This window comes from Dama dama, chromosome 7, assembly GCF_033118175.1.
Source record: "Dama dama isolate Ldn47 chromosome 7, ASM3311817v1, whole genome shotgun sequence".
NCBI classification, from domain to species: Eukaryota; Metazoa; Chordata; class Mammalia; order Artiodactyla; family Cervidae; genus Dama; species Dama dama.
In genome coordinates, this window is record NC_083687.1 from 11,611,441 (window position 1) to 11,634,727 (window position 23,287).

General features: G+C 47.2%; 1 protein-coding gene and 1 pseudogene across 8 annotated transcripts in view; one reads left to right on the forward strand and one right to left on the reverse strand.

Annotated features, from left to right (window-relative positions):
• The window catches only part of ANKS1A (ankyrin repeat and sterile alpha motif domain containing 1A), a 166,563-nt gene that overhangs the window by 94,139 nt on the left and 49,137 nt on the right, over positions 1–23,287 (forward strand). For all 8 annotated transcript variants that reach the window (XM_061146496.1, XM_061146498.1, XM_061146495.1 and 5 more), the window contains one exon: positions 11,250–11,836. In XM_061146496.1, the coding sequence (XP_061002479.1) occupies positions 11,250–11,836 (587 nt within the window). The remainder of the gene's footprint in view (positions 1–11,249; positions 11,837–23,287) is intronic.
• LOC133059426 (U2 small nuclear ribonucleoprotein auxiliary factor 35 kDa subunit-related protein 2-like) lies at positions 20,439–21,967 on the reverse strand (annotated as a pseudogene).

The window sequence follows — 23,287 nt, forward strand, 5'->3', positions numbered from 1 at the left end:
CCCTGATCAGGGATTAAACCAGCACCCTCTGCCTTGGAAACACAAAGTCTTAACCACTGGACCACCAGAAAAGTCCCCTGAAAGGAGTTCTTAGTGAGGGAAGAATCTTTAGCATCATGGAGGAATGAGATTCTAATTCTTTCTTTCAAAGGTCTGATCTGGAACCCCTATAAGGTCAGCTGACTCAACCTTTGAAAGGAAGGAAAGGGGAAAATCAGATGAACTTTGTAAATGGGGCCAAGTGACCTTGATAGGAAATTTCTGTCCTCATGTCAAGAAATCTCTAGGTTCAGGAGAGGGCTACCCAGGAGGACTTCTGACCTCACATCTCATGCTCCTTTGTTTTGGTTTCTTCCAGCTCTGCCATACTGGGCTGTTGAGAGTGGGCGGTGCTGGAAGCAGATTTAATTGAACTGCAGCATGAGAAGTGTGCCTGCCTCCAGGCAAGCTGCTTAGATCACTCAAAGAGCTTTCAGACAAAGGAGTGGCGACATTAAATATGAAAATAGGCTCTGCCAATTTCTCAGTAGCCTGGAAGAAACGCCTGCTAGGATTGGTCACAGTGAGGCAAGTCAGCAGATGATGTCGTGCATTAGTACATATTAAATTTTGCCTGCTTTTCCACTTATGTCATTATCTTAGGCAGCTTTTATGAATTAATTCATCAGTTTTCAAAAAGGCTGTGTTAATGAGACTACCAGAGCTTTCAGCTCCTCCTTTGTAATACTAGAAACTATAATGTGAGGGGTGGAGTAGGAGTTATTTTTAATTACATTATAAAATTACATTCATTTTAGCTTACTTGAAGGAAAAATTTCAAACAATACAAAAGTGAATACAAATAAAATGCCCAGATTTTTCTCACCTCTCTGCTACTCACAGTTACCAGAGATGACCATAGTTTGAAAGTATGTTGTTTTTTACTTCAGGCCATGTGCTATCATTATATAAAAGTGATCATATGAAATTGCTTTGTTTGTTTTTAACCTAAAATATGATTATATTTTACAAACTATTTTGTAAACTTTTTTTAAATTTGTTCATAGATTATAAATAAATTTTGTCACAGTTCTAAAAGTCTAGCTTATTCTTTTAAAATTGTTAAATAGCCAGTAACTCATTTTAAAAATTGTTTCATTTTATTTAGAAATTCATCATATGTATATATTTGGCTATACTGAGTCTTAGTTGCAACATGGGAACTCCTAGTTACAGTGTGTGGGATCCAGTTTGCCAACCAGGGACTCAGCCTGGGCCCCCCACGTTAGGAACATGGAGTCCCAGCCACTGGACCACCAGAGAAGTCCTTCCAAAACTCATTTTTCTATTCACTAACTGATGGATGTTTAAGTTGTCTTCAGTATTACTTCTCTGTTATAAATTATGCTGCTGTGAACATTCCATGCAGACATTCTTACATGCTTATAAGTGTGTTTCTCTAAAAGACACTGACAGAAAGTAGAATGAGCAGGTCAGAATGTAGATGCATGTCTGGATTTGTTGGTGGAGCCACCGGGCCCTTCCTTAATGGTTAATGAGTGTGTTCTTTTCCCTATACCTTTGCCAACACAGAGTATTATCACTTTTCAATGTTTTTCCCCATAGTAAGCAAAGAGAGTGACTTTTGAATTTGGCATTTCCCTGATCCAGTGAAACTGAGCAGCTTATCTTATTGATTAGTATTATATGTTTAGTCTATGAGTTGCCTATCTTTTTTCTTTTTTCTCTTCTATCATTTTCCAACTTAGAAATTAATGGTAGTAGAAATATTTTGTTTAAGCACTGATAATATTTGGCCAAAGTGGTACTCAGCATAAAGTTTTTCTTCTTAAATTCATTTGTTAAAAACAAGAAAGGCTAAAACTTAAGCAGGAGAAAGTTTCAGAGAACAATTAATAAAGATAAAGCAGATACAACAGGTCACCTACTTTATGGTATGCATTTACACTTCAGTTAAACACAGAAAGAAAGGAAGGAAAGCAGAAATGAAATTTTAAAAACAAAGCAAAAAGCAATAGGTTTGATAATTAGAATGAAATCTTGTCTGTTTTTTAAAATGTCTCAACATTTCTGATCAAGAAAAGGGGAACACAGCGTTTAGGAATAATATAAGAAATAGATGTAACCACAAATTCAGAGATTTTAAAAATTAATAGAAAGAGAATTAATAGGAATAGATTTTATTTGGCTAGAGTTGCTCCCGTCCTCCTGGAAAGAGTTGTCTGGGTGAGTTACTGATTCATCACGATGACTAGTTGAGGAGGGGTTCGTACTGGCATTTGGTGCCCAGTGACCAGGAATGCTAAGCATGCAGGACAAACCTTCACAGTGAAGAATCTCCAGAAATGCCAGTTGTGTCTGTAGAAATGACAAAAACTGACAGAAGGAGAAAACTTTAATAGATCCATGAAGTGGAAAGCCCATCCTCCCTCCCCAATAAAGGCACTAGACTCAGATGGCTTTATGACAGTTTTATCCAACTAGATATTCCTCTGTTATTTCAGTTGTTTCAAATGTAGACAAAGTCTTCTGAAATCTTTATACAGGATTGTCTCAGCAGAACGATGCTTCCTGTTTTGTTTAGCACAGTCACTTATTTCTCTGTAGTGTTTAACTCTTTGCCCGCTGAACACTGGGGGCATGCTCCTGCCCAGAGAAACAGTGGACAAGTTTGTCAGCAAATGGGGAAGTAGGCAGGACCTCTGAAAGTCATTGTTCTCTGTGGTGCTTTTCTGCAGCACCCACTAATAGTGTTTCAGTCCAGGTGAAGTGGTTACTTAGCTTAGGACAGTGATGCACGATTATCAGAAGACAGTGCTACATGGGTAGTCCTTGGCACATGCTACACCTCTGAGGTCTTAAGATGCAATTAAGTCATTCCTCCTGAGAGCTGTGCATTTTGGCCTGTGTGAAGTTCGTGAAGACCTTAATCTTTTTGAAGGGGAGGAAAAATGTTATTTTAGCTTCTCGCTCAACTCCCACATCCAAAGTGCTGCCAGTTTCCAAGCCTTTGGGGAAGGCTTTGGGGAAGTCTATAGCGTGAAGTCTGGCCTTTCCTTTTGGCAGCTTGGGATTGAGTTTTGTCGGGTGTGCTTTCATTCACACACCTTTTAGTAGAAGGCCCGCTCTTAGTTTAGTAAGACTGTGGGAAGAAGATGTAAGTAAGTGCCTGTATTCAGTCAGCCATCTTAACATGGAAGTCCAGGCCAGCTTTTCTTGGTAGATTATAAGGAGTAAATTTGGGTGCTTTTCCCAAAGGCAAAAATTGTAAATGAGCGAGTGTAACAGTTTAGCCTCATCTTCAGCAGCTTCCTCTTCTCTCACCCCTTCCGTCAGAGGAGCCCTACTGTATCTTTTCAATTTATATTTCTGCGTTGGAGCAGTTTACTTTTCTTTCCATTATGGAATAAGTTCGAGCTTTGTAAGCTATGCATCTCTATTTTCTTCCACTGAATGTATCGACAGCCATTTATATACATATGTATACATGAGACATATGTAAAATAATCATAAAAGGTCAAAATATGTTAAAGTGGTATAAAAGTAGCCTCAGAGTTCAAAAAGGGATAAATTATGTCAGTGTAAGAGATCAGAGATGGCTTTATGAAGGAAGTGCATTTGAGCTGAACCCCAAAATAGAGAATTCTACTTGATGAGCAGAAGTGAGGGAAAAGAGGGCCTTTCCAAGCAGAGGACGTGGCATCAGTAACAGTAAGATGGTGGGAGATGATAGCATATTTGGAGAATGGTAAATAATCCAGTGTGGTTGGAACAAGGACTGGCCATAGAATATTGGATCTCAGATGGCGGTCTTTATTCCTCAGACAGTGGAGTATTGTTGAAGCTTTTTGAATGAGGTGACAGGATAGAAGCCACTTTAAGAACAGTCGTCACTCGGTGTCCTCAGCGCATTTGTTCCTGGATATCCGCCCCCCCACACACCCCCCCCCGCCAATAGCAAAATCCCTGGACACTCAAGTGCTTATATAAAATGGCATAGTTTTTCGTATATAAGCTCCATGTAGCTTCCCAGATACTTTAAATCATTTGAATTACTTCTGATTCCTGATACAATGTAAATACTGGTAAGTAGTTGCTGGTCCATGGTAAATTGAAATTTTGCTTTTTGGAACTTTCTGGAATTTGTTTTTTTTTTTTTTTTCTTTCTGAGTATTTTAGATCTGTGACTGGTTGAATCCACCATTGCAGAATTCATGGATATGGAGGGCTGAGTGTATGTGTAATTGTAGAATCTTGAAGTGTGGTTGGGAGAGACTGGAGTTAGGGATACCTTGAAGTCTAGAGAGCTCAAGGAATCTCTTAAAGGAAATTAGAGCTCAGACCAGGGGGATGATAGGAAGTGACTGGAAGGAGAACATGGATAGCAGAGGTTTTGAACAGGTAGCATTAACAGGATCTTACATTCATCCAAATATGGATGAATGAGGAGGAGAAGGCATTGAGGATGAGTCTGAGGTTTTGAGCCTGGTTAATTGGGGAAGTATTGTGCAACTAACAGAAACAGGGGATTGAAGGAGGGGCACATCTGAGGAAATAAGTTCAATTCTGGCTTATGTTAAGTTTGAGGTGTTTCAGTTATCACAATAACCAGCTAGAAGTACTCCATAAACTCTTGGAAATGTGGGTCTGATGTTCAAGAAAGATGTAATGATTAAAATACAGATTCATGAATCATCCATGTTGAAGTGATAGATAATATAAGAGAAAATCAGTTGCTGAGGGAAAGATTGGAGAGGTTGAAGATGTCAAGACTAGAACTTACATTTAGCAGCAGAGAGGAGAAACATGGGAAGATAGCCAGGATCGTACAGTGTCTTAGAAGCCAGGCTGAACTTCCAAAAACCCCCAGGTAACTGTCTGTCTTAAATAAGATTGTCCAGAAGTAAGGAGTCTAGAGCTAGTATGGCAGTTCACGGTGGTTAAGGGTCCAGTTTCCTTCTGCCATCTTATAGTTCAAGGTAACTGCTCAAGTTTAAGCTGTCAGCACAGACCAGAAAGAAGAGAAGAAGACGGTCTTTAAAGACACTTTAAAGACGGTTCTCAAAAGTTGCACAAACCACTCTCACTAATAACCCATGGGCCAGAACTTGTGGCTATACCTAGCCACAAAGATGAAAAATTCAGTCTTTATTCTAGGTGGCTGTGAGCCAGTCTAAAAAAGTCCCATGACCAAGAAAGGAGGAGAGAGTAGGGACAGTTAGTAAACAGTGTCAAAGAATATAGTAGAGCTAGAAGGATAAAAGACTAGAAAAATAATTGGGCAATGAGATGGCCTTTGGTAAATCCTAGATGAGAAGATACACTTCTCAAGTGGGAAGAGATAATATTACCCCCAGATTTTGACATGATGTTAAAAACAGTTAAGGAGGTTTGATCTAAATCATCTCAGTAAATTGGTGCAATTATCCTCCCAAGAGTATTGGCACCAAGGGAAGAGGCAAGGAATTGATCTTATGGCGAAATCATAGTTTTCATGAGGTGAATAAAAGCATGACTGTGCCTGGTAATGAGGCTTGCATTTGAGTTCCTTCTTTCCCACTTCTTGGCTGGCAGCCTTGAGGAAGCTGTGTAACCTCTTTAAGCCTCAGTTTCTATGGATAAAATAGGGATACAGATTCCTCCCTCGTGGTGGTTGTGAATATTAAAAGAGAACATGCTTAGCACAATGTCTGGCACAGAGGAGCTAATACATAATACTTGGTAGCAGTTGGAAGACAGCTGAGTTAAATTGGTAGAGGACTCAGTCAGTTGTTTCTTGAGTATTCAGCAGGGCTCAACATTCCAGCAACTGGAGAAGAGAAAGCAAATGGTTGTGAATACTCAGTATTGGAACTGGCAAAAGATCAAGGGACACGGAGATGGCAAGTGTGCTGTTAAATCAGGCCTGGTTAAGTATCATGGCCGAGTAGAAGCTGATCCAGGCAGAGCTGGTGATACTGAACAGGGAAGTGTGAGGGGCCAGAGGTCCAACAACAGCCCGTGAACAGACTCTTAGGGAAGAGTTTAGGGAAATGGGGAGATGTCAGGTAACCGGGACCAAGCCTAGTAGAACGGTCCTGAGTCTCAGAGCCGAGCCGTGCCCGTGGGCGCTGTCGGGAGGAGGTGGTTCCTGACCTGAGTGTTCTCCACGGTGCGGTCACACACAGCTCTGCACTAAACTTGCAAGATGGCTGGACCTGCCCTGGCATTTGACTTTTATTCTGCCTGGTTCACTTAGAAGAAACCAGTCTTCTCTATTGAGCTGGGGTAAAGGAAACCAGACTCGGCGCCGTGTTAGCATGAAGAACACTTTGGAGACCGTTGTAAATGAAAAATGCTAATGATGGCAACTTCCATTAACTGAATGCTTCTTACGGGCCAGCCATGCTCTGGGTTCATTTACACTGATTAGGTCATTGCATATCTCCAGACAAATCTTCCGAGTAGAGGCTATTTTTATCCCTGTTTAATAGATGAGGAAGAAAAAGTTAGGTGTTAGAGCTGGCCCTTAAGCCCTAACGTGGCCAAATCCAAAGCCTGTTTAATCATGAGGTTAAATCATTTTCCCTGAAGGCCTGCTACTATTCATGTTTTAATGTCACAGAGCTGGAAGGGAACTTAGGTCATCTAATCACAGATTCAAACCATACTAAATCTCAAAGCCTTGGAGAATGCATCCCAGCCATTAATTTTTGAGAGAGACCCAGAGAGGAAAAGTCACGGGCTGCAGCTCCAACGTGGGCCTCCTGAATCCCAGTCCGGCTCTTGTTCTGTTTCTCAGGTTGTCATGGAACAGTGTGGACTCTCAGTCTATTTGTCTTGTCAGATCATGGTCTCCAGCAAATGTCTGGATAACCTACTCAGTACCTTCTTTTCGAGGGAAGCACAATGACCCTCCAAAAGCATCCATGTACTTGGGAGTTCCCTGGACACACACAGTTTCTGATGCTCACCACTGTGACTAAGCGTTTGGAAGGTTCTAATCCTAAGGGCACAAAGAAAGTAGAACAGCCCAGGAAACTGGAGTAACCTAGCCTTCTCCTCTGAGCCTGAGGATTGATTTAACATAGCAAGTCCTCTCACATGCTGCATTTTTCAGCCCTCATTTAAACTGGCAGAGGTGACTGGAAATGTGTAAATGTTAAAATGTTATTATTCAAAAATGCTTGAGAATCCCCATGGATCATCATAGTAATTAAAATGCATCAGAGAAGACCCCTTGCTTCAGCAGCTCACAGGACAAAAGGAAAAAATGGAAAGTTGAGGGACTGGGAATTAGCATGCTGGTGTGCCCTGCTGTTGAGTGGAGCAGCGGGCCTGGATGTATGGCGAGAGTGGGGACACAGCCCTCTGCACGTCCCGTCCCCTCTGCTCCTCTCCTGGAAGGGCAGGTGGGAGGAGGGCCGTGGGCAGGGGAGGACGAGCATTGGAGGAGCTGTGGCACCCCCAAGGCGGGAGCATGGTGACTCTCAGTCGACGGACGGCCGTGGGCCCGCGGGTTCTCTTCTGGACTCCGTGAGTCCTGGGCACAAGGGTCCTGTCTCTGATTTTTCTAATGTAGTTCCACTTTTTCTGAGGCCTTCTCCTTCAGTGTCCAACTCAGAATCTACCTCCTCTGAGAAGCCTCTCGGTTCAAAGGTATCACACACTCGTTACTACTCACTGTGCTGTGCATTTGGTTTATACGTTTCTTTAATCTTTGCTTTGAATTCTAGTTGTTTCTGTACTCGCTGGTCGCTTCCAGTAGCTGAGAGGCTGATGGAGCAGAGGCCGTGCCTCCGTCTCTGCATCTTCGGGTGCTCCCTGAAGATGGACATGTTTCGCACACGTGTGCTGATGGAGGAGGGATCACAGCAACAGCGCGGGGCCCTGTTTCTCACTGGGCTGATTCTCATTTCAGCCTTCTCCCTGTCTCACCTCTGGTCACCTCCTCCTGCGTCGAGACCTACAAGGATGATGTTTGTACTTGGCATGTGCAACACATGTTGACAATAACGTGTCAACAACACGTTGACAACCCTTGTGACAACCTGTGAGGAACAGGGAAGTAGTAGGTCTCATCTGTGAACAAAATATGAATAAGAACAGGTGTTAACATCTGTTCGGAGCTGGCATGTGCCAGGCATGGTCTAAATGCTTTGCACATAAAATTCCCATAACAATCCTATGAAATAACTACTATTAAGATCCCAGAATTATAGATGAGATTGCCAGGCACAAAGAAGTTCAGTAATTTACTTAAGAGCTGGCTTTTGGTGTTGGAGTTTGGGGGAGATCTGGCTTTTGATTAGTGTATTATATTGTTAACACCTTGTCCCTAAGGGACCTAATATTATCCTGATTTTACTGAAGGAAGGAACCGTTGAGTAGATCTTTTCCCACTCATTGATTTGCCAGGAAATCTAGCTTAGCCTTGGATATTGTATTTTATGGGAAAGAGAATGCTAGCTTGTTGAGATCCTCAGGTTCTTAGATCTTGACAAGCTTTTCAGATGCCAAGGTGTCTTTCCTTGGGAATTCCTGGGTGAGTTGTGTCACATAAGAATCCCTTCCCATGATTTCCTGTACTCTGGTGGACTGTGGTTTCTCTAACGGGATTATGGCCATCAGAAATTCTTACTCTTTGCATATTTCCTCCTGCCATAAGTTTCCATTCCTTTTTCTGCCCACTTCCTTCCTCCAGCATCGGTCTGTTAGGGAGCTCTTGGCATCTGTCTCTCTTTCTGCATTGATGGCCCACTTGAGTGCATGGCTGTTGGACAGGGCCTTCATTGTTGGCGATGCCAGCAGCAGTCAGAACATGCTCTGTGGCCTGGGTTCCAAGGTCCACCCAGGCAGTGTGAGCCTGGCTGGGTCCCAGTTCTGGACTGGTGTTTTTCTTTTGTTGTTGGACTCCCATCTCCTCAAAAAAGTTGTCAAGTAAGGAGCTAGAAGCTGGGGCCAAGGAAGAGAAGCCTGTTACCAGCGCCCTCTTTCACATTCAGATGCGGTCAGGGGTCACTGCCCTCTGGACCAGGATCTAGAGGAAGCTGGACATTAGGATAAGGTCCTGGAGATGGCCGGTTTTCCACTCTGCTTGACTCCCACTTCCCCTAGGAAGTTCCATTGGCCCGAATCACCATTAGGTGCTTGTGTGGCCCCACTGTCAGCGTCATGGGCAGCCTCATGCACATTGGCAGTTGACTCACGTGGTGTTCATACCCCCAAAGTCCGGGCTTCCTGAGGCCTGAATGAAGCCATGCAGAACTCATGTACGCAGCACTTCTTCCCTGGAGATATGATCCAGGCTGTTCAGGGCGTATTCAGTGCTCTGAACTTGACCTTTGGGTTTTGGGGTGTGAAAGCCCCAAAGCAGTTAAGAGCAGAGGAAGGAGATGCCAGAGTTCATGCCTCTGGGCTCCGGTGGGTGAGTCCTCAGATCTGCCAAGTGGAGCTCCGTGGCCGCCCCTCCTCGGCCTCTGCAGACCGGCCGAAAGCCGAGCCCACTGTGGACCAAACCGTCCTTCGGGTGACGGGCTCAGCATTTGGAGAGCTGGTTATTGGGGTTCTTCCTGAAACACGGACCTAGCACTGGGGGACCCTGGCGTCGGGCTTGGACAGTGCGGGGTTGTGTGTGTGAAGCGCGGCCCTCCTCGCCTGACGGCCTTGGGACTGCAGGCCTGCGGGTGAGGAGGGGGCGTGCTGTGCAGGCAGGCGTGGGAGAGGCTCCCAGCGGGGCTCTGCCAACCCGAGGGGAAGCGCGCCGTCGCGGTGTGGTGAGGACGCGCCTTCTCAGCACTGTCAGAACATAAAGGGGATTTTTAAGGACCATGCTGGCAACCTGCTTATTTTAGATCTTGAAGCCCAGCAAGATGAGATCACTGCCAAGGCCACACAGCGAGAGAGCAGATAGCAGGACCAGAACCAGGTGTGCCGACGCCTGGGTCTCCCCCACCTCTCCAGACCAACCACCGGAGGCCTAAGGGCCTTAGATTTCTCATCTGTAAAAATAGTTGAGCTTGACCCTTTGGGTTCCAGGATCCTCTGATCTCATGAACAGTTTGGAGAGCTTTGTGCAGACTAGAGAATCGTTTGGTCGGTACCGTACATTTCCACTTACAGAGAAAGTCAGGTTGAACGTTAGCCGTGGAGTGTGAACTAGTGCTCAGCACAGGGTTGTCATCTGCCCTGCCGATATGGGTTAAAATCGCTAACAGGTCTGGGTTCGTGCAGGGAGAGCCTGTTCGGCGTCCTGGCGCGATACCGATGTTGGACTCTGATTTGTTCAATTATTTATGCTACCTCAGGGCAGAGGTATTTGGTCGATCGGGGAGCATACAGTAGTGGCTGGTCTCACGAGCTGGTAGTGTCAGGTTTCCGGGATGTTGGGGCCGTCTCAGGAGCACGGCACATGTCTCTTGGCACTGACAAATCAGACCCTTTTGATTTCAGTGGATCAGCTAAGGTTAAACTTAAACAAATAGGGGCAGCTGGGAGGCTTTGCAAAGAGTGAGATGTGCACATTCTCAAAAAAAAAAAAAAAAAAAAAAATAGTCTGTGTTCCCTAAGGAAGGAAGGATGAGGCGTGGAACTCTGAATCGCCGCCCCCACCCCCCCAAATCTGAGGAAGGAAGCATTTATTTCTCTGCTAGTTTGTTTTGCACTTTCAGTTAAGGAATTCCAGGAGTTGCAGGTTGTGGATCATGACTTCTGTTCCCCTCCCCACCCCCCCACATTGCTGCTTGCCAGAGGAAGGGAGGGCGGGTGGCTCTAAATAACACTTTGGCCTTTATGGAAATGTATCAGATGTTCCAGGAGTGAGTCTCGCTTGCTCTCGCTTGCTTGTTGGGGCACTCGCTGTCTCCCTCCCTCTCACTTTTACTCCGTGTTCACTCGTTCTCTCACTTGTGTCCTTTCTGTAGGATATAGTTAGCACCTCCTGTCGCCTTATATAGCAAGGTCTGGTCGTTAATGTTAACAGAAATCTAACAAGGAAGGCTGCCAGATAGCATTAATCAGGCCAGTGTTTGGAATTTCATAAATGCTCTGACTTAGGGTACAAATTGGACATTAAGAACAATACTAAACTGTGTTTTCTGACTTCCTCTCTCCTCTTCTCTCCCTCTGCCGGCTCCCCAGCCATCCAGCTTCTCTCCCTTTTCCCCTGCTTCTGAATTCCTCTGCTCGGCCGTGTGCTTGCTGCATTGGAACTTCGTTGGTTTTTGCCGCGTTTAATTTTGTTATTTCTCTGTCTCTCCGTCCACTCCAAGACCACAGGCGGAGCAGCGGCGGCCGGAGCCAGGACTCTGCGGAGGGGCAGGACGGGCAGGTCCCGGAGCAGTTCTCAGGTCTCCTCCACGGCTCCTCCCCAGTGTGTGAGGCGGGGCAGGACCCTCTCCAGCTGCTCCCTGCCCCTGGCCAGAACCATCGCGAAGGGTCCCCTGCTCAGGGCGCCTGCCCCGAGGAGATGCAGCTGGAACAGACAGGCAGGCGTGCGTCCGGAGCCTCCCCACCCCGCGTGCTGGACCAGAGTAGGAGAGTGGGCCACCCGGCAAGCCTGCCCCACGCCCACAGCCAGACGCACCCCAAAACTTCCACACGCACGGCCTCTCCACGCCCTGGGGGCGCTGAGGAGGAAGGTGACCTGAGCGGGGCCAGGAGCCGAGCCCCTCCCACCAGCAGACCCAAGGCTGAGCTCAAACTCAGCCGCAGCTTGTCCAAGTCTGACTCTGATCTCCTGACCTGCTCCCCCACGGAAGACGCTACAATGGGAAGCCGGAGTGAGTCCCTGTCCAACTGCAGCATCGGGAAGAAGAGGCTGGAGAAGTCGCCCTCCTTCGCCTCTGAGTGGGACGAGGTAAGGCTGCGTGTTATCTCAGGGAAGAGAGCCAGGCTGGCCAAGCCCCCCGTGCTCGCCCGGGTGCCGATGCCCAGGACTAGAGTAGGGGCTGCGGCTGCCGGCTTCCCTCACACTTCCACCAGAGTGTTTCTGACAGCTGGGAGGGGGCAGGTGCCCTGGAGCCAGGACAGGGGTCTTCATGCCTGCGTGGCAGAGGACAGGTCCACTCATGGTTAATCTGCAGGGCGGAGGCCCAGCAGAGCAGGACTGAGGGAGAAGCGGTTCCTAGAAGTGACATGCTGTTTGGAAATATTTGGATCCCATCGGCCTTACTGAGGGAGCCAGGCTCGCCCTGAAGATGCTGCGGAAGAAGTAGAGGACTTCCTGTGAGCCTTCAGGAGGAAGAGGGGAGATGCATGGCTCGGGGGATGGGGCTTTGGGAGAAGCTGTGGAAAGGGGACCAGAGGGGGATTTTCTGTTTCCCGCCACGTGTGATTCTCCTGTTTTTCCAAGGAAGACCACATGCTCTCCCAGCAGAACCTTCTGCCCATCCCACATTCCTGGGTTGGTGGGGCAGAGGGCTAGGTGGTTCAGGAAACAGAGTGATTAGTGAGGAGAACACATTTGGAGTCTGAGGCCCAGGTTCCTTTCAGAGCCATTGTTATAGAATAGAAGTATGTGCCCAAGTATTTTGCAGTGACCTGTGACATGTCTTCCTGGGCAGAAGAATGTGTTTCTCAAAGCGTGGTAAACATGCAGGGAATGTTCAAGTGCTGCCCTCACAGGCTTCTAGCTGGGAGGAAGCTGACTTTGAAGCGGACTGGATCTGTCTCCCCGGAACATTTCCACAAGATGAATTTAGCTCTCAAAGAGGAGGGGACCACTGCAGCTGGCATGTCCATTTGAACATTCTGTAGACTAAATGCCCTGCCCAGCCCATCCGGGCTGCAGCTGTAATAGTTATGTAAACCAGAGCTAATCCCATTCCCAGTATGGGAGCAGGGCGGGGCTAATTCCTCCAGCACTCATCTCCAGATAAGATGAGGTTTAGGACTGTTTGGTCAGGGACAGGAAGATCCTGTGCCAGAGAAACTCTTCACTGTTTAACAAACTAGGATTTGGTGGTGAGCCTGTGCGAGATGCCAGGCCACTTAAGGAAAGGTGGTTGGTGTTCGAGAGCGCCTGTGCCCAAGAGACGACACTCAGGAGAGCAGGGGCTTGTAGGGGTGTGTGCTCTACCTTTGTTTTTCAAAACAGAGGTTTTCTAACTTACAGTCAAGTGTAGGATAAGGCAGCTTAAGAGTAAGAGACAATATTCTCTGAAGTGGCAGGAGAAATCAACAGAGAAGAGCGTCAGTGGGAGTGGGGTGGGCAGAGACGGGGCGTATGAGAGGGAGGAAAGGGGGCTTCAGGAAGGGTCACAGAGAAGTGGAGTTGGACATGGACTTCAAGAGCCAGGTGTTCTGGTTAGAACCAGATTGGAGTCATGGGATGGAGAAAGGACATCGAGGTGGAGAGAGCAGGTCCGAGGGCGAGGGTCTGGGGGAGCTTAGATCACGTGGCTCCTGTAGAGTGCAGAGTGGGCGAGGAGCGGAAGAAGTAAGGGCGGAAGGTGAGACTGGGACAGAGAGTGAGAGGACTTTGAACGTGAGGCTGAGAAGGGAGGGGGTGATGTGGCATCCCGGCAGTGTCTCAGGATTCTTCACAGGGGCTGCTGGTCCAGCCTGACGAATCACGCCTTCCTTACGTCTCACCCTGAGCACACCCTCCACCCCAGGCGGTCAGCAGTGCTGGACGATCCTTCACAGGCTGTCCGGGCCCTGTTGGTGTACGCTGATAGCGTCTTGGTGGGTAGAGATTGCTGGTGGATACAGGGAACCCAGGGACTCCTGGGCCAGGCAGTGGTGAGGCTAACCACCAGAAGCACTGCTACATTTTAAGTTTGAAAAAACTAAAGGCAGTTGAGGACTCCTTGGAAAGCATTCAGAAGATGAAGCTGTGCTTGCATAGTAAACATTAACAGAGCACTTTACGTTTAACCCTTCAGTATTGTTTCGGGCCATGTTATACTTGGTTTTGGGGGATATCTCTATCTAAAGAGAAACTTGAGGAGTGTTTCCCACCCTGTTTGGCTCTAAACGCACAGCTTGGCAGACTTCCCTAGAGCAGGGCATTAAGTAATGGCTGCTCGCCACCCACCCTGACCCCTGCCTGAAGGCTGCTTTGCCTGTATCCTGTGCTTGACAATTTTATTTTCTTTGTCGTCATTAGCTCTCCAAGGGGTCAGGAAAGCTGCCCTGAAGGAGCGTGGGCCCAGCTCAACTCTTCACCAGGGGGGCCAGGAGGAAGAGGGGGGCTCTGGGGCAGGACAGCTGCGACCCCTGCGCAGACGGGGTTGCCCGTGGGTTGGCCGGGCTGATCCTGGAAGGCCGCACAGAGCAGCACGTGGGGCCCCACTCCGGAGTCAGTAGACCTGGCTCCATCAACTTCACCCCCGTGTGGGAGGCTCCAGGAAGCCTCGGAGTGGTTACCCTCATTTGTGAAACCAGAGGCGGTCAAGTCTGTGTTTCAGAGGTGTTTTTACCAATTAGGTATGTTTTAGCACTCAGCACAGTTCCCAGTAGGCATAAAGTGTGGAGTGAACGGTAGATATTAATACTGTTATTTAGCCTGCAGCTTTGGAGGGAGAGAACTGGGGTCTGGAGCGTCTTCAGAACTTGAGAAAGGCAGAGCTTTGGGGGAAGGGTTGGTGAAGACTGGAAAGTTCAAGTGCTTCAGTCTCCTGCCTGACTCTGCCCCACCCAAGATGGAAGAGCCCGCCCCGCCTGGGAGAGGAGGGCAGGTGCCCTACATTGTTCTTTGAGAAATTAATGAGTTTTTCTGCCCGATTCCCTGAGAGGGAAGAGGTTAGAGAGCAATCCGCAGCCTCTCTCCCCTTTATTGTTCCGATGTCCCTTCTGCGTCCGGGCCTGTGTGGCCACTTGATTGGCTGGGTGTGGGGGTGATGTATGTTGGGCACATGCGCAATGGATGGTCACTGTTTTCACATGCAGCCTGTTCCTTACAAGTGTTACTGTGGGCCCTATTGATCGCCCTGGTCTGAGGATTCTGGAAGTTAGCCTGGTTAGGAGCAACCTCTGAGACAGTGGCCACTGGTGATGCTTGTATTCCCCCTATTTTCTGTTGTTTCTGGTAACAAAGAACTAATAAGAGTTTGCTTTTAAGAGTGCTCAGCCTAAGAGGCGCTGTAAATCCCATCTTCAGTAGACACTTTCTGTGTTCTCCACTCAAATCAGCACCTTCTTTGTCTTAACAATCCCTTGTGGCATCATAGAAGGTAAACTGAGAGGCTGAACATAAATAGAACTGTAAAATATATAGATAAGGAGTGGGAAAATCACCTTCAGCTCTCTACATAGTTAGTCCCTGTTAATGTTTGATATATATCCAAATTTGAGATCTTAGTAGTTTTGCTGGTTTATAATTTGCTTTCCTTACCTAATGGCTGCATATCGGGGATGGCTTGCTGTGGCAGTGTCAGTAAGATCTGGGTTCAGGTCCTCATTCTGAAAAGCACAGTATCCTGTCTCTGCTTATATCATCGGCTTAGTTAGTTTGTTCTTCTAGCTGCTCTCTGGTTGTTAGACGAGGTGCGTGGCGTCTTCCATCTGTCCTTCAGTGTGTTCCCCACCCTCTCTCCCTGCCTGTGTACCCCCAGAGTAACCTGTGCGCCTGTGTGACCTGTGTGAACTGCATCACTCGGCCAAGGAAATCTTGGATTGGCTGGGTTGCTCTACTGAAGCCCCGCAGCCCTGTGAAAGAGAGACCCTGTCTCAGTAGCTGTTCTCTGTGCATTTTGGTAACATTCCTCCCCCAGACCCTCCAGGTCTGGAGCTCCATCCGTGTTCCGCTCTCTGTCCCCAACGCAAACCTGTACCAATAATCCCTTTATTTAGCTCCCTCGGTTCCCCAGTTCGAATGTGCCTTCTTTTTCCTGCAGGGATCATAAGTGATACAAACGTTTCTAGCACGGTTTCTGTCAAGTCTAAACAACCATAGATGGCCGTGTGCTGGAGCAGTCAACGTGACTCTTGCATGTAAATTGTAAATTAACCTTCATTTGCAGATGAACCAGAAGGCGTGGTTATTCAGGGTGCTGGGGAGCAGGAGAAATTCATCATTTAACTGGAAGCCTTTCCCACTTCCAACTCTAGGGAAGAAACCTGTTCTGCTTCCACACGGTTGGCAGTGTCGACAGCATTTCAGCTGTGTGTTCCTGCATCAGCTCCCTAGATGTATTTTAATCCTCTGTCACTGCACTGCACAGTGCACCCATAGGTACACACACACACACACACACACACACACACACACACACACACACGGCAGTAGCAATTGGTGTCTGGTAAGATAGTAGTTTGAATATATAAAAAGTCCTAAGGGATCAGATAGGTCTCACTCATACCTGCCTTTGAATGGAATTGAAGCTCTGGAAAGGAGAAGCCACAGAAGGCCGCTGGTCTACTTAGCGTAAACATTTGAGTCATTTAGAACTTAGCTAAAGGCTTAAGTGATGAATCTGTGTTTTATAATCAGCTTTCATCAATATTAAACTAGTGAGAGATGGGTGAAGAACAGGGACATGCTTTGTATACATTTTGCGCAAACAGAGTGATCTCTGGCCAGGGGTTTGGGGAGTGTCCTGGTTTTGACTGAAATGGTAGCTGCAGGGACCTTGAGTCCCTCCACGTGGAGTGAAAGGGCAGCAGCCAGGAGGGCACCCTCCCAGGCTGGGTCCCAGATGCTTTTCCAGCGGGCTGTCCAGTTGGAGGCATGATGTCATCGAGAGAAATGCTGATTGGTTCAACTCCACAGAGGCTTTGCTTGCTTTTAACCCTTGAGGGTCAGGTGTGCAAGAAAATACCTTAGATCTAAAACAGAGATTTGGGCTTGAGTTTCCGCTGACCGTGGCTGAGCTTCCCACCCCACTGTTCTACACTGTGTATTGTTCTTTATTATGTAAACAAGTCCTTTCTGCTGAGCACAGCCTCCCACTCAAGAATGTGACCCTCCTACCTCTGGGGACAGATTGGAGCCTGGAGTGACTATTTACGTTGCTTCTAGGTTTATTCAGGAGTCACAACTTTTATCCTAGAACCTCTACATTCCCCTTGGTTTTAAGTGGTCTGGTAGAATTGAGGGTGTTTTTATTTTCATAATTTAAAAATAAGCTCATTTATTGAATAGCAGCAGTAGTGTTAGTCACTCAGTCATGTCTGACTCTTTGCGACCCCATGGACTGTGGCCCGCCAGGCTCCTCTGTCCATGAGGATTCTCCAGGCAAGAGTACTGGAGTGGATTGCCATTCCCTTCTCCAGAGGATCTTTCCGACTCAGGGATCGAACCCGGGTCTCCTGCATTGCGGGCAGATTCTTTACCATCTGAGCTACAGGGTATAGAGTCCTTAAGTAAACAATTTTGGCCTTTTGTCTGATAAATCCATGTGATTTTCTTAGTCTAGATTAAACATATATGTAAATATGGGCATCTCCATAGCTGGTCCTGGCTCTGCAGTAGGCCAGTGATGAGAAGATCAGTGTGGCCACCCCTGCCTGCATCTCCAGATTTCCTCATTGCTGTTTTTCCTATCTTTTTACTCACTCTGCCTCTCTGTTTTCTTTTATTTGCTTGCTTACTTACTCTTGGCTTCCTGGGGTCTTGGTTGCCGTGAGTGGGTGTTTTCCAGTCACTGTGAGCAGGGGCTACTCTCTACTTGCGGTGCGTGGGCTGCTTGCTCTGGGGGCTTCTCTCTCTAGTTGCCGAGCGCGGACTCTGGTGTGAGGGCGCAGCAGCTGTGGCTCAGGGCTTCGCTGCCCCGCAACACGTGGGATCTTAGTTTCCCAGCGAGGGATCAAACCCGTGTCCCCTGCCTTGGCAGGTAGGTGCTTAGCCACTGGACCACCAGGGGAGTTCCACTCCTTTATTTTTCTCACTCTCTCTTTTTTTTTCACCCCTTTGCTCTTTCTCTCGTTTTCATCTGTTGCTCTTTCCTGTCTTTTTACTTTTTTCCTCTTTCCTCTTTTTTTTTTTTCCCTCTTCATTCTTATTTTCACTGGTGGCATCAAGGAGAGGCTTTGCTAACAACCTTTCATTCTCAGCCTTCTCCGCCAGGGGTTTTCTATTTTTTGTTAGATGTTTTTATATTCTACAGAACATCTTACTACTCGTGGTATAGAGTTTTTATTTATGTAGACCCTGGGAAAACAGTGTGGACTGCACTTGGACTTCCTTTGAAATCTGTGACCCTCAGCAATGACACAGAGCTCCTTTCTGGATGCCGCTGTTGTGCTCTCGCCCTCAGAGATGTGATCCTGTCTCTGCTCTGTGTTTTCCTGGAACACAGCCTGACCCGCCTGGAGCTCCTTTACTTTCCTTTGTCCTGCTTTCTTCCCCAGCGATGTTCCTTTTTGGTGCCCCCAGGGGAGTAGCCAGTGGGGAACAGGAGTGCTTGTGGCCTGAAGATTCTGGGCAGGGCCACGATGCTGAGGACTCTACCCCAGGCACTCTGCTCTGTCCTGCTCACGAGCTCGAATGAGCCAGTCTTCGCGCCACAGGGTCCACCTGTCCGTAACTCAGAGCAGCCTGTTTATCTATCTGGACAGGTGGAAAACTACCTCAGCTCACTAGGAGCCTACAAATGACAATTTGTCTGACAGTCTGTTCTTGCCTGCCCCGATTTAAACAACCAGGAAGCCATTGTAAACTCAGTGGAAGTGGTGTGGTTTGTATAAATGTTCCAGTTCCTTTCTGCTTTGGAGCTATTTTCAACAGACCCTCCAAGGAAGACCAGGGCGGTGCCTTGTATCTGCTGTGTGTTTGGGCATGCCATCCTGGGGTCTGCTGCTGGGAGAATAGCTCTGTGCTGGCCTGTAGGACCCGAGAGAACAGCCATTCTGACAGGTGTGAGGTGACAGCGCATTGTGGTTTTGATTTGCATTTCCAGGTTGCTTAATGATGTTGAGCACCTTTTCGTGTACCTGTTGATCGATTGTTTGTCTTATTTATTTTTGGCCTTGCTGGGTCTTTGTTGTTGCACAGGGGCTTTTTCTGGTTGCAGTGAGCAGGGGCTACTCTGTCGTTGCAGTGTGTGGTTTTCTCATTGCAACAGCATCTCTTTTTGTGCAGCCCGGACTCTAGGCACGCAGGCTTCAGTAGTTGTGGCACTTGGGTTCAGTACTTGTGGCGCTCGGGCTTAGTTGCCCCGTGGCGTGTGTAATCTTGGACCAGGGACTGAACTGGTGTTCCCTGCATTGCGAGGTGGATTCCCACTGGACCACCAGGGAAGCCTGACTGTCTAATTTAGAAAAATGTCTATTTAGGTCCTTTGCCCATTTAAAAATTATTATTATTGTTTTTTTTTTTTTTTACTACAGAGTTGAATTCCTTGTATGTTTTGGATATTAACTCCTTATCTGGACACGTGGTTTGCAAACGCTTTCTCCCATTCCGTTGGTCACCTTTTCATTTTGTTACTGATTTCCTTCGATTGTGCAGATGCTTTTTAATTTGATGCAATCCTACTTGTTTAGTTTTGCTTCTGTTGCCTTTTGCTTTTGGTGTCAGATCCAAAATATGGCTGCCAAGACCAAGCATCCTGGTGATTTTTATAGCAACTATTTGATCTTGTCCACTATTTGATTCAGTTTTCCAAATGAGGAAGCTAAAGTTTGCAAGCTGAAATGACTTGCCTAAGATGTTGGTGTTGTTAAATGAGGGAGACCAGTTGGAGCTTCTGAGTCTTAATGAGATTGTAGTTATTAATAGCATACAGGTGAGCTGAATTTTCATTTTGGTATTAATTAGCAGTTACTTTTCAGTTCTTATTTAACCCCAATTATATTGCAGCCCTATTTTACTTTTCTCCCCAACTCCAGAAAAAGAAATTTTTTTTTTTGTCTAGGTATATAAAGGAAAGTAATTTGGAAGAGGGAATCCTGGGAAAATGCATGAGTTTTTCTTTTCACTATTAAAGTTCAAAGCATCTCCTCCCTCTATTGACGTCCCAAACAGAAGCCTGTTAGGTGTTTTCTTTTGTGACTCACAGACTGATAAGATGATTTCTAGCAAATTCTTTTTTTTTTTTTTTTTATAGCATGGGATTCTTTAATAGTGCAAAATTTAAAATAACTTAAAAATCCAACAATAGGGATATAGCTTAATAAACTGATAGAGCCACACTATGCAGTGAGCAAAACTAACAGACTAGGGCTTGATGAAATAGGACAGTGTCTGGTGTGAAAAAAACATTTCAATTACAGCCATGATCTTTGCGTAAAAAAAATGTGTACACACTCATATACTCAGAAAAAAAGACTTAAAGTAATGCTGCAGTGTTAATTGGTTATCTTTGAGGGTCAGGATTATAAGTAATTTTGGGGCTGTATACATTTTATGTTTTCTAGGTTCTCTATAATAAACACACTATGATTATCAGAGAATAAAAATATTTTAAAACAGGGTTCCAGTCTACATACGGTTTCGCCAGACTTGCTAAGCCACATGAGCCGAGAGCCCTCCATCCAAGTATGTGGCCGCCGTAATAAATAAGGTGTACAATCACTGAAAAACACAGTAAGTTTATTTGGATTTGGGGCTCTGAAGAGTTCGGTCTCTGCTCCCTGACCTTCTCCCGCCACGGCTCCTGGACCTGGAGGAGCTCTGGCTGCGGCTCCTGCGGCTGTGGCTCCGGCTGCCCCGTCCACGGCTGCGGTCCCTTTTTCTTCCTCTGCTTCAGGAATTGTGCCTTCCCCGGCTTCTGGACCTGTGTTTGTGAGATTTCTTGGCCCCGTGACTACTCCTCCTCTTCCGGTCGGCCTCCCTGTTCCTCCTGTAGGAGGGGGCCGGCCCAGGGCTCCTCCTCCTCCTCGGCCTGCTGTAGTAGTCATCGTGAGGGCCCAGCCTCGCCCTCCACTCTGAGCTCTTCCCAAAGGAGGAGCCAGTCCGATCTGGAGATAGGTAGATGTCTCGATTCGCTTCCCAAAACTCATTGTTGGGATTTCTGAACACGTGAAGGAAGTTGCAGTGTTTCCCTCTGGGACACTGCTGTATTTCAAAAAAACCACAAATTGCCATTTTCCATCAGGTCACTGGGCAGAATTCACACTGAAGCTGTCGTCCTGCGTACCACCGTCCATTAAACAGAGAAAGGGCTGCTTGGCATTCTTCTTCCGACTGATACTGAACATACACATTGCCCCTCAGATGAGGTTCCAAGTTGCAGCTGACCTTAAACTGGATCACTTTCCCCACATTCCTGAACTCAGGGAGCACGTCATCATAAAAGTCCAAGAACTGCTGGTAGGTTTCCTCTTCGCTGTACTCCAGGCTTGTGTCGGGGTCGTAGTCATCCCTTCTGCACTGCTCCATCCCAAACGTTGTAAACATGCTTTTAATAAGAAGGGTGGGACTCGATGTCGGGAAGTTGTGTTTATGTGAACACCTATCTCCAAATCTGCACGCTCCCGTTTTACTGTAGAATGGACAATTAGCTCGATCTTTCTCCATTACTCTTAATTCCGTGGGTGGTTCTGGGTTTTGCCATGTGGCACCATTTTCCAACTCATTTTCAGCCTGCTCCAGCATCTTCTGCACAGCTTCCTCTCTTTCTTTCTTTTCCTGTAGCTTCTGCTGCTCCTCTTCTCTCTTTTCTCTGCTGTTCTTCCCATTCTTCCTTTAACTTTCTCTCTTGTTCTTCCTGCCGTTTTCTAGCTGCCTCTTCCTTTTCCTTCTTTATTCTGAATTCTTCTTGTGCCTTCTGCTCCCGCAGCAACCATTCCTCATGTAATTTTTGCCATTTAAGTGTACAGTTGAGTAGCATTAAGCAAATTCCCATTATTGTGTACCACTTTTTAAAAAAGCCCAGTAAACAAAACACTACTCCCTTGATTCACTCTTGGAAAGGTGGCGAACTGCAAACCGGGATGCTCTTTCTACCTCTGTCTCTCCAATAGCCTCTCTTCTTCTTCTTCAGTAAAAGCATCTGCCACTGCCTCCTCTTCCTCCTCCTTCTGTGAGAGTCCAGAGTCTCTCAGTCGAGCGAGTTCCTGTCGCCGTTTCTTTCGTTTCTCCTTCAGGGCGGCCCTGTACTTTTTGTGGCTTTACCACCGCCTCGCCATCCCATGCGCACACGGCAGGTCTTCCCCATCCCCCTCTGCTCCCCTTCTCGCCTCCCTGAGCCCACAGATGCCCACTGGTAATTCAGGCACGCCCAGGGAAAGGATAGAGCTGCCGCAGTGGCTCGTCTGCTTGGCCCAGCTCCCCCTTTACTTCATGCTTGCACATCTTCCATGCCCAGCCTCGGTCTCAAATTCTTAAATCAAGAAATCAGAAGGAATCTGAACAAAGTCACTTCCACGTTTCCTGAGGTGGTGATCAAGCTTTAGCTTGGAAACCCGAAGTGACCCCCTTCTCCCATCCGCCGTTACTTGTGTGAAATTGTGAACACTCCTTCCTTGTTTCCGGTCAGAATCTGTGACTTCCACCCCATCAGTTCTGGATCTTGCACACTGTCCTGCCTAGCAGTTCTGCAGATATTTGACACTGCGATTCTGTCCTCCCACCCTCAAACCTTCTCATTTCCTTGCCAGGAAATCCAGCTCCTTCTCCCTCAGCCCGGGTGGTTGCTCTCACACCGCCTCCACCCCAGCTCTTCTCTGGCTGCGTTCAGGTCTTCAGGTCCTCTCAGAGTCGTAGGACATCACTACACATTGCATTATATATTCTGATGGAGTTTTACTTGTCACGTACCACCCAGTAACACCTCATCAAGGAGTTTGATGAACCTCCTACTCTCCTGAAAAATCACAGGAAGCCATTTGTCAGTGAACCCAAATCCAGGGTCGTGTGTGTGACCCTTCCAGAGCCCCCTCTTCCCCCTTAGGAGGCCATACAGAGAGCTGCTCTGTGAAGTGACTGACGGCTCCTGATTGCCTTGTGAAGCTTCTGCCCGCGCTTCCTGTCTTGAGGCAGAGTTCAGCCTCTCCTCTGTTGTGCTTTTTGGCAAAATCGGCGCAGAGGTGTGACTATACCTGCTCTCTTCCTGACAGGCCAAGGGGCTGCCTGGTCCCTGAGGCCTTCTCAGGCAGTGTGTAGCCTCTGTAGGACTCTCACTGTGGCCTTAATTTAGAGGTAGAGATGCTTTTGTAGTAGTTTCTTTTTTTTTTTAAGCAATAGGATGGATGAGATTTGGGGAAGCCTGTGTGGTATAAATGACCCCATGCCTGGCTCTGTAAAGGGTGTCTCAAGCCCTTACATGCCCTTAACTCTGAGTGCTTCCTCTCCATCCCCACCTGCCTTCCTGGTGTCAGCTTGACAGCTGCCACCTTGGTGTTCTGCTTTCCCCTGGGCTTCTCCTCTAGTCCATGTTACTTGTGACTGCCTTGACATAGTCCTAAATATTTTGTATCATCT